Source organism: Corythoichthys intestinalis, chromosome 15 (genome assembly GCF_030265065.1).
Source record: "Corythoichthys intestinalis isolate RoL2023-P3 chromosome 15, ASM3026506v1, whole genome shotgun sequence".
Lineage (NCBI taxonomy): Eukaryota > Metazoa > Chordata > Actinopteri > Syngnathiformes > Syngnathidae > Corythoichthys > Corythoichthys intestinalis.
Window position 1 is genome coordinate 31,378,556 of NC_080409.1, and position 11,627 is coordinate 31,390,182.

Here is an 11,627-nt window from a genome sequence, read left to right on the forward strand (position 1 = left end):
ATGCATCCTTACGGACATAAATAATGGTGCTCTAATGTCGTCCACATTACCTTCGGTTGAAGTTACCAAAACCTTTCCTGTAAATTCACAAGTTTAGTTCATTAAATTGAAGTTTACTTTAACTATACCCCACATTTTCGGATGTATTGTGTCGTAATGCACATTTTCAAAGATAAATGTTCTAAATCATTCAAGGACAACCTGACCCACACGACCTGCGTCATGTGACTGCATCCGAACGGTAGGTGCAAAAATAATGACAACCGCACTTTTTTGTACCAATAATTTCTTAATTGTTACAAAGCAAAGCTATTTATTAGATCTCCATGTGTTACGGGTTTCGTCGGCATTTATTCTGTAAGTGTAGCGTCCTCATTGTGTGATAAAATGTACACATTCAATTTTGGTGTCAGTTTATTTAATTTTAAATAGAAAGTATATATATTGAATGCAATGAAGTTGCATTACTTTTGCATAAGCACAGCCTAAATGGTTTGAAGAAGTGAGGTGGACACAACTTGCCAAAAGGGACGGAAAGGTGCTCAAAGATGGAAGCTGTAAATCAGAAATCAACACAAAGGCCCTATTTGATTTCATGATTTAACATACCTGTCAAGTTGTATGATTTTGGCGTAATTTGTACAAATGAGCACTGATTTTTAAATGTATACGCCGTACGTTCAAAATCTGTATGTTTTTCGTGCATTACGTTTTTTTTTCCCTCCGTTTGGATTTTGTCACCGTTTCGGCAACGATGCGTTACTACGTTGGTTGAATGACACGAGAAAAGTCAGAGACACTGAGAGAGAAGAGTGTTGTGACGCTGTAGCAAACGCGATGATAGGCTAGGTGGCTCCACTAGTTCATGACTGTAGCAGACAGCCTACAATCTACGCCTATATATCAAATTCTTATAGAACTACATGCGAAATGACTAGAGCTGGGAATCTTTGGGCACCTAACGATTCGATTACGATTCAGATGGTTCGATTCGATTCTAAAACGATTATTGATGCACCCCCCCCTTTTTTTTTTTTTTTTTTTTTATATTTTGTACATTTGTTCCAAAATTGTTCAAAAATACTCTCAGGCTAAACCAAACTACTATTTCAGTATCAAGTTAACATATAGCCGTAAACAAATATACAAAAATAACAGTAAATAAAAAACTCCAGTCCCCATTCTGTATCAGCAGCTTTAAACTACATTCAATTAATTTAATGTTGTGAATCAACCGTTAAAGTTGTTAAAATTGCTCCCGTTAATCCATAATTTCCCTTTTGTCAACTTTCGACATGTGAAAGTTTTAAAACTATTTTAAAGATAGATTCAAGTCAATATTTTACCGATTTAGGAGTATTTTAGATAAAAAGTTAATTAGGTTTGCTTGGAAGGTTCACTACAACAGCCTTGCAGAGAAGTGTACTGCTTTAAGATGGCGGCCGTTTACTACGTATGCATCTAGCTTTTTGTAGATGTGCTGCAAACGCTACCGCTACCGTAGTGCATCTAGTCTTATATAAATGATATCTACCGTAACATTATGTGGATGACGTACTTTTGTAGCAGCTTCAGGTATGTTGTTGTGTTTTTTTTATCTCGTGGCATGAGTTGAGCTAGAGCCGTGAGTTGAGCATTGGCATTACCCGAGGGGCCGGGTAATGAGAAGCATGATGTTTAGCTACTCTCGCTCCGTTGCCCATTGACCGCGCGGCGCGCTGAGTGTGTTGTACTTCCGCTTTACTTGGCATATTTCAATAATCGGAATTTGGATGTTTGTGAATCGTTCTCGAATCTTCCACGGCCGAATCGCGATTAATCTACGAATCGGAAATTTTGCACACCTCTAGAAATGACAGACGGCGACGTTAATAAACAGCCGCCATTTTGAAGCAGTAGACTTCTCAGAAAGGCTCTGTTGTAGTGAACCTTCCTAGCGAACTTATGTAACTTTTTATCTAAAATGCTCCTAAATCAGCAAAATCTTGACTTGAATCGATCTTTAAATGATGAAACAGTTTTAAAACTTTAACGTATCGAAAGTAGACAGACGCGGACAAATGCAAAAACGGTAGCAATTTTAACAACTTTATCAGTTGATTCACAACATTAAATTATTTCCAAACATAGCAAAGGTTCCTATATTGTTTTTTTTGTTTTTTTTAATGGAAAAAAAAATCATGAAAGGTAACACCAGTTACTTTGCCAAGTAACTAATTACTCTTACCTTCAGGGTAACTGAGTTACTAGCTCAATTACTTTTTTGGGAGAAGTAATTTGTAACTAATTAATCACTTTTTAAAAGTAAGATTAACCACACTAGTCATAAAGATGCAGTCTGCAGAATGAAGTGATGAAAGCACAGATTTTATTCTGCCAATTTGTTGCCGAACAAAATTTGCCAGCAACTATTGCTGATCAATTCACAGAATTAGCAAAAGAAATGTTCCCTGACTCAAAGATTGCATCGGTAAGTTAATTTTATCAATTGACCTTTTTAATTTATAAGTGGACATACTAACAAACTACCTTCAAGTCAAACTGAATTGCTAACTGAAGTGCAGCCATCAAGACATGATAGAAATTGCCAAAAGTGCTACATACAATTATAACAAAAGTCAATGTTAAATTTTAGTATTCATGATGTAGCTGAAGATATTGATTGTTCTTTGATTGCACCAGGTTATATGTTACAATATTACCAATAAATTCATTATTTAAAAAATTGAGTTTTATTTTTGTTTCATATTGCACGCTATATACAACGTTGTAAGATTAGTCACCAATTTGTAAGGGCATATGTCACTATTTGTAAGATTGCCAACGGCCTCGGGTTGACAGGTATGTGATTGCTCTATTTTTTAATATTTTAATTGTTGTATTTGTCCCATAAAGTATTTGTTTGATTAAAACATTTTTTTACCATACCCTCAACTTTTGTTTTTCCGTCATGCAGGTAACTATCCTCGTCACTACCACAATGTCGAGTATCCTTCATCTTCCTTCCATGAGGTTGCTGGGATGCCTCCAGCTCCAGCCGCACCTTTTCCGTCATGTGGTCAATCGAAGCGTGACCCAGGGTGAATACAGACGACCCGGCAAGCCCCGAGAAGATAAGTTTCCATGGGAGAAGATCAACTTCAGCTTCTCCAAAGGACTGGATGGCATCCGGAAACACATGACATTGCTGAAAACTGAGTTCTTTCAGCGCTGGGTGGGGCCCCAAGGGAAGCCCATCATGGAACACATGCTGGAGCAGAACCAGGTGGTGTGGGAGTTCCGGGGGGCCGAGAGCCTGGAGGAGTGGATTGTGTCATCGGATCGTGAGATTGGAGGCCAAAGTGAGGCTTACTTGAAGCTCGGGAGGAACAACAACACTTGTTTTCTCTATGGGACACTTAGATTGGCGCCTCCTAAGGATGGTGAAACACGCTACAGCGGCTACTGTAGCATGCGTTCCAGGCAGCTGTTGGTTGGTGTCTTTAGTTTTTCCTATTTTGTGTGAAAATACTTCCAATCTCTGCTTCAAGTCCCTGTTGAGTGGAGATAAACATATTCTAAATTTGGCTACCCAAAGGAGTTTTTGAACAATTTGGCTACCACAAAAATTTATTTCGATAGTTTATTTACTGTTATATTTGTGGTGAAATAGTGATGTATCTCGATACTTTGTATACCAAAATATTATTGCTATGCTCCCACCAAGAATTGATACATCGTTTTCAAAAGATCACTGTTTCAGGGGGAAAAAGAGGAACCACCAGGTTGCTACCAAAACCTTCCACTAGAATATTGTCTATGTTTGCTCATTAGCTGCCATTGAGGGCGCTGGACGTCCAATCCATTTTGACTGTGAGAGTCAAGGATGGATCGGATGTCTAGCTGAAACAGACAATTTACAGCCAGTTTTCCAGGTTTTGGGGGAATTTCTCGGTCACTTCATGTTCATTTTTAGGGCATTTACAGGTCACTTCTTGTTAATGTTGAGTTACTTCCTATACATTTGGGGACATTCCCAGCTTGCTTCCTGTCCTGTAACCCAAAATCAACAGGAAGTGATCCATAAATACCCCAAAATCAAGAGTAGATGACCAAAAATTAATATTTTGTTTTTGTATAATATAGAATAATTTCCTGACCCATGTATTGATATTTGTTCCATCGCAATATCGTGAGATAATCGTTATCTAGAGCCTTGTACTGCAAATCGTATCGCGAGGTACCCCAGAGGTTCCCACCCCAGGTTATATTACTCTGGACTTTACAGTTTAGCTGGAAATATATGTGGGAACAAAAAACTACACTGACAAAAAGGAGCACAGTGAATATATATGTAACTGTAACATGATTTTCCACAGCAAAAGCAGATATTTGCAAATATCAAACTTTGATTCATTACAAAGATCATCATATGCTTTTAAAGATTAGGACTAAAGAAAAAAATAATAAATACCCTCCCTCCCCCCGGAAAAAAAATGTATTTTCTGATTTTAGTTAAAAAGTTGGAATAAAAATGTAAAACGTTTTATTAAATAAATAAATGACTTCTTTTTTTTTTTGTTGAAAATACTTTTTAAAAATATTAGAATTAACATTGAAAATATACAACTATTAAGAGGCTCAAAAAGGATTTGGACTTTTTTTTTTTTTTTAGCTTAAGTCTCTCTGAACTTTATTGACAATCAGAATATTTGTGAAGTAACTTCATGATTGGTTATTTGTCAAAAATCGTGGATTTTATTGTACATGCCAGGTCATCAAACAGGCGTCAGTCTGTTAAGTGGGTTACCTGCAGTGAATTTAATGTCCTGCAGGTGTCAGTATTCCATGACACAGAATCAACAAAGTGTGTCATTGTGTCGACACCGTTCATGACACCTCAATAACATCCACACTCCTGGACAAAAGCATTAGTACCCTTGCAATTCTGTCAGATAATGCTCAATTTCTCCCAGAAAATGATTGCAATTACAAATGCTTTGGTTGTAATTTCTTCATATATTTTGCTTGCAATGATAAAACACAAAAGAGAATGGAAAAAAATGATCATTTTACACAAACTCCGAAAATGGGCCGGACAAAAGTATCGGTACTCTCAGCCTAATGCTTGGTAACACAACTTTTAGACAAAATAACTGCCAACAACCGCTTCCGGTATCCATCAATGTGTTTCTATCTATGCGCTGCTGGAATTTTAGACCCTTCTTCTTTGGCCATCTGCTTCAGGTCTCTGAGATTTGAAGGGTTCCTTTTCCAAACTGCCATTTTCAAATCTCTCCACAGGTGTTCTATGGGATTCAGATTTGGACTCATTGCTAGCCACTTTAGAAGTCTCCAGACTCCAGTTCTTTCTCTCAAACCATTTTCTAGTGCTTTTTGAAGTGTGTTTTGGGTCATTGTCCTGCTGGAAGACCCATGACCTCTGAGGGAGACCCAGCTTTCTCACACTGGGCCCTACATTATGCTGCAAAATTTGTTGGTAGTGTTCAGACTTCATAATGCCATGCACATGGTCAAGCAGTCCAGTGCCATAGGCAGCAAAGCAACCCCAAAATATCAGGGAACTTCCGCCATGTTTGGCTGTGGGGACCGTTTTCTTTTCTTTGAAGGCCTTGTGTTTTTTCCTGTAAACTCTCTGTTGATGCCGTTTCTCAAAAAGCTCTACTTTTGTCTCATCTGACCAGAGAACATTCTTCCAAAACGTTTTTGGCTTTCTCAGGGACATTTTGGCAAACTCCCGCCTAGCTTTTTTATGTCTCTGGGTCAGAAGTGGAGTCTTCCTGGGTATCCTACCATAGAGTTCCCTTTCACTCAGACGCCGACTGATAGTACGGGTTGACACTGTTGTACCCTCGGACTGCAGGACAGCTTGAACTTGTTTGTTAGTCGAGGTTCTTTATCCACCATCTGCACAATCTTTCGGTGAAATCTCTCGTCAAGTTTTCTTTTCCGTCCACATCTAGGGAGATTAGCCGCAGTGCCATGGGCTTTACACTTATTGATGACACTGCGCACGGTAGACACAGGAACATTCAGGTCTTTGGAGATGGTCTTGTAGCCTTGAAATTGCCCATGCTTCCTCACAATTTTGCTTCTCAAGTCCTCGGACAATTCTTTGGTCTTCTCTCTTTTCTCCATGCTCAATGTGGTACACACAAGGACACAGGACAGAGGGGGAGTCAACTTTAATCACTTTTAACTGGCTGCAAGTGTGATTTAGTTATTGCCACCATCTGTTATGTGCCACAGGTAAGTAACAGGTGCTGTTAATTACACAAATTAGAGAAGCATCACATGATTTTTCAAAGAGTGCCATTACTTTTGTCTGGCCCATTTTTGGAGTTTTGTGTAAAATGATAATGATTTAATTTTTTTTCCTTTCCCTTTTGTGTTTTTTTCATTGCAAGCAAAATAAATGAAGATATTACTACCAAAGCATTTGTAATTGGAATCATTTTCTGGGAAAAATTGAGCATTATCTGACAAAATTGCAAGGGTGCCAATACTTTTGGCCAGAAGAGTAGCTTTTGTGGCAAGCCCTTAATAACTCCATCTCTTACCTTTCACAAGGCGTCATTTGATCGAAAGAAGCACTACGACTGGTCCAGCTTCAACACGCTGCACCTGCGCGTACGCGGCGACGGCCGGCCGTGGATGATTAACCTCGCAGCGGAGACTTACTTCTCCCACCAGAAAGATGACATTTACAACTATTTTCTGTACACCCGAGGCGGGCCCTACTGGCAGGATGTCAAGGTACGGACGCTAGCTTGAAGATAGACGTCCGATCCATGTTGGCCAATGATTTATTAACAGTAATGAGCTCAATTGTCTTTGCAGATTCCCTTTTCAAAGTTTTTCCTCACACATCGTGGAAGAATTCAGGATGATCAGCATCCTCTTTGGCTGGATAAGGTACACTTGTAGTTACAAAAGATCAACTTGATGACCTAAGCCAATATTTTTCCAATTTACAGATCAATACCATCGGATTTACCCTGGGGGATAAAGCGGTTGGTCCCTTTCAGCTGGAGATCGATTACATTGGCGTCTGCAAAGACTATGCGCACACCGAGGAGTTTGCTTACGAACTCCATAAAAGGAATCCAGAAGTTTGACATCACATTTATGTACACCACGGAGACAAAGCACTTAAAGTGCAGATGCCAACTGCACTAGTGTTTATGGGAATGTGTACAATTGTAAATGTTTTGGAATATTTTTACGTGAGAGGCTTACCTTTAAATTTCTGTATTTTTTTTTCTTTTTCAGCTGCACAGTCACAGATAATGTACCGTATTGGCCCGAATATAAGACGGTGTTTTTTGCATCGAAATAACAGAAAAAGAGGCGGTCGTTTTATATTCGCGGTCTAGACATTATACCCATTCATGACGCTAGATGGCACCAGATATGTCATGACAGATCTAAGCTACTCTCCCCATTCACGACACTAGATCGCGCCAGATATCATTGAAGCGATGTTTCGTCATGACCGATCTCAGCTACTCTTTTTAGTTTAACCAGTTTGCATTATTTTATTGCAATGTTTTTCCTTATTCAGATTTGTTTCAAGACTACAGTTACAGTTAGACTTCACTTTGATGGTTAATGCAGTAATTGCAATTTTGCTGTTTTATCACAATAGATTGGTTTATTTACATTTCAAAAACCAGAAGCCATTCATTTACAAATGTGATTGCACTTTAGTTTACATATTTAAATGTTCAGATATTAAGATTTGAATGGGGCAAAATAACATGCTTTTTCTCTCAAATATATTTTTATAATCATTTGTTTCGGACGTACTGTAATTTTTTTCTGTATAAAAATTAATTTGGTGTTCAAAAAGTCTTTTTTCTTTTTCCAAACTTGAGTCTTGAAAAAGAGGGGTCAGCTTATAATCAGGGCCGTCTTATATTCGGGCAAATACGGTAAATCTGAGTGTTCTTAAAGGCCCCCATGATAAAGCTTCGTGAAACATGAACGCTTTCCAGAAATTCTTGTTTCACATAGAGATATAAGAATTTTAGCAACTATGCTAACGCCGGCATATTTATATTGTTTTTTTACCGATGTTTTGAGCAATGTGCATTGTCCTAATCAAATAAATGAATAAGCCTGACGGCCAAGTTTAGCAGGTCAAAGGAAGTGGATTGATTGTGTTACAAAATCAATTGAGTGTGATCAAAATGGGACATATTAGTCATAAAACAAGCACTGGGTTTTTCTTTTTTAATGTACTACAATTTAGTTTCCAACATCCCCAATGTTAAATATTTAACATTTATAACAGGATGATAACTTTTTCCCACATGACCCAAATCACAAATGAATTTCAATGTTGGTTGTCATTTTGACATTTATCATGATTTTTAATTGACTTTTATATTGTAATTTAACATAGTTTTAAGCATCTTTACTGAAAACAAACTAGAGGGTGGTTCAACTTATTATGAACATATGAAGGAAATAAACACCGGGAAAGGTTAAGTCTTGTTGGTTGTTTCATCAGGGAAATATACTCGTCACCAAAATCGACCTTACATTGTTTGCGACCGACAGTCACGATCAAATGACCACCCAGCCCTTATGTGTACTCTTAAAAACCTTGTAATGCTCATTTTCACTCTCATGTAACAAATTTACATGTTACATGTATCAGCTGCTATGTATCCTATATATATATATATATATATATATATATTTATATATATATTTATATATATATTTATATACAGTGCCTTGCAAAAGTATTCGGCCCCCTTGAACCTTGCAACCTTTCGCCACATTTCAGGCTTCAAACATAAAGATATAAAATTTTAATTTTTTGTCAAGAATCAACAACAAGTGGGACAATCGTGAAGTGGAACAAAATTTATTGGATAATTTAAACTTTTTTAACAAAAAACTGAAAAGTGGGGCGTGCAATATTATTCGGCCCCCTTGCATTAATACTTTGTAGCGCCACCTTTTGCTCCAATTACAGCTGCAAGTCGCTTGGGGTATGTTTCTATCAGTTTTGCACATCGAGAGACTGACATTCTTGCCCATTCTTCCTTGCAAAACAGCTCGAGCTCAGTGAGGTTGGATGGAGAGTGTTTGTGAACAGCAGTCTTCAGCTCGTTCCACAGATTCTCGATTGGATTCAGGTCTGGACTTTGACTTGGCCATTCTAACACCTGAATACGTTTATTTTTGAACCATTCCATTGTAGATTTGGCTTTATGTTTTGGATCATTGTCCTGTTGGAAGATAAATCTTTGTCCCAGTCTCAGGTCTTGTGCAGATAACAACAGGTTTTCTTCCAGAATGTTCCTGTATTTGGCTGCATCTATCTTCCCGTCAATTTTAACCATCTTCCCTGTCCCTGCTGAAGAAAAGCAGGCCCAAACCATGATGCTGCCACCACCATGTTTGACAGTGGAGATGGTGTGTTCAGGGTGATGAGCTGTGTTGCTTTTACGCCAAACATATCGTTTTGCATTGTGGACAAAAAGTTCAATTTTGGTTTCATCTGACCAGAGCACCTTCTTCCACATGTTTGGTGTGTCTCCCAGGTGGCTTGTGGCAAACTTTAAACGAGACTTTTTATGGATATCTTTGAGAAATGGCTTTCTTCTTGCCACTCTTCCATAAAGGCCAGATTTGTGCAGTGTACGACTGATTGTTGTCCTATGGACAGACTCTCCCACCTCAGCTGTAGATCTCTGCAGTTCATCCAGAGTGATCATGGGCCTCTTGGCTGCATCTCTGATCAGTTTTCTCCTTGTTTGAGAAGAAAGTTTGGAAGGACGGCCGGGTCTTGGTAGATTTGCAGTGGTCTGATGCTCCTTCCATTTCAATATGATGGCTTGCACAATGCTCCTTGAGATGTTGAAAGCTTGGGAAATCTTTTTGTATCCAAATCCGGCTTTAAACTTCTCCACAACAGTATCTCGGAACTGCCTGGTGTGTTCCTTGGTTTTCATAATGCTCTCTGCACTTTAAACAGAACCCTGAGACTATCACAGAGCAGGTGCATTTATACGGAGACTTGATTACACACAGGTGGATTCTATTTATCATCATCGGTCATTTAGGACAACATTGGATCATTCAGAGATCCTCACTGAACTTCTGGAGTGAGTTTGCTGCGCTGAAAGTAAAGGGGCCGAATAATATTGCACGCCCCACTTTTCAGTTTTTTGTTAAAAAAGTTCAAATTATCCAATAAATGTTGTTCCACTTCACGATTGTGTCCCACTTGTTGTTGATTCTTGACAAAAAATTAAATTTCATATCTTTATGTTTGAAGCCTGAAATGTGGCGAAAGGTTGCAAGATTCAAGGGGGTCGAATACTTTTGCAAGGCACTGTGTATATATATATATATATACATATATACATGTGTGGGTGTGTGGCGGAAAACACAGACAAGGCTGAAAAACAAGTTTCTGCTCACAGACAAGGCTGAAAAAGCAGTTTCTGCGCTTGCACCCCTATTTAAAATAAACTATTTTAAGCCAAAAGAACTGTTGTGTTTCATATAACAATATGTATATATGCTGCCATAGCAGATTCATGGCTCATTAAGCCCCCAAACTATTTTTAATAGGTCCATTTTACCCTGGAGACCCCGTTTACAGAGATGTCGCACAACCGCTTTTGTTTCAACCAAGCCATAAAAAGAAGATAGGTAATTACATTTGTTATTTGAAATGTCTTGTCATTTTTAGCTTAGAATCATTGATTGATGTCTAATATTTACTTTAAAAAAATGACTTTAAAAAATTATTCACTCGCATATTTTAAATTTTTGAACAAATTACATCACAAAGAAAAAAATAGTGTGTAAATAAGTCACGGATATCTACCTCATAACTATCACTTGATTGTATGTTTTTTTGTTACTGTCACATTTTTCCTGATATTTTAGATGATAAATAATTGATACAAACAAAAAATTAAGGGGAAAAAAAAGTTTAAAAGGGTAAATATATGAAAAAGAAATTCTCGACAACTCCCTAATGTCTGCGATTTCTGCATCACAATCCTTGTTATATTACCATGTTTCACCCATAAAATCCCTCCAAAATCCGGCTGTGGTTATTCACAGCTCTGTCTTGATACCCAGTAATACATGCTACACGGAGTTTCTGGGGCGAAAAGAGGTAAGTTAGCGATAATATCTCGTTAAAATCATTGCGTCTTTAATTATGCTCTCTCATGCTCTCAACTCCAGTTAGGGCTTTGCTGTTTAATTTTTTGTTTTAAAATGCCCTCCTGTTCAAAATTTTTCTTCCCCCAGAAAATTGAGATTTTAAGCTTTACAACGATGTATCACACATGCATATGGGACAGTTTTGAAATTTGGCCAAATTGGGGGTCTCAGAGCAGAACTTCCAGTCACCTGACTGTTTTCCGCCATATATATATATATATATAAAACACTAATCATAAAAATTAAATCCTGAATATCCCAAAAAGGTATTTCTGCAATTAAACATAAATGGGAATTTGACATATTCAATGAACACATCCAAATTGATGTATTTCTGGCTCAATAAAAATTTGTTAGTTTCATCTATTATGTTAAATTACCCAAATTAAACTACTTTTAGTTGATATTCTTTTTTTCTGGTCAGT

General features: G+C 37.7%; 1 protein-coding gene across 1 annotated transcript; it reads left to right on the plus strand.

Annotated features, from left to right (window-relative positions):
- ndufaf1 (NADH:ubiquinone oxidoreductase complex assembly factor 1) lies at window positions 1–8,137 on the plus strand. The gene is made up of 5 exons (XM_057859593.1): window positions 1–241; window positions 2,957–3,472; window positions 6,571–6,756; window positions 6,841–6,915; window positions 6,978–8,137. The coding sequence occupies exons 2-5, from the start codon at window positions 2,981–2,983 to the stop codon at window positions 7,116–7,118; spliced, it is 894 nt and encodes a 297-aa protein (XP_057715576.1). The 5' UTR covers window positions 1–241; window positions 2,957–2,980; the 3' UTR covers window positions 7,119–8,137.
- Window positions 8,138–11,627: the final 3,490 nt, after the last annotated feature.

Bases quoted from the DNA above. Each gene is read 5' to 3' on its own strand.
- ndufaf1 (XM_057859593.1), top strand. From the start codon at position 2,981: ATGTCGAGTATCCTTCATCTTCCTTCCATGAGGTTGCTGGGATGCCTC. The intron at 3,473-6,570 runs GTTGGTGTCTTT...ACCTTTCACAAG, and splicing joins TGCGTTCCAGGCAGCTGTTG to GCGTCATTTGATCGAAAGAA. The intron at 6,757-6,840 runs GTACGGACGCTA...TTGTCTTTGCAG, and splicing joins CCTACTGGCAGGATGTCAAG to ATTCCCTTTTCAAAGTTTTT.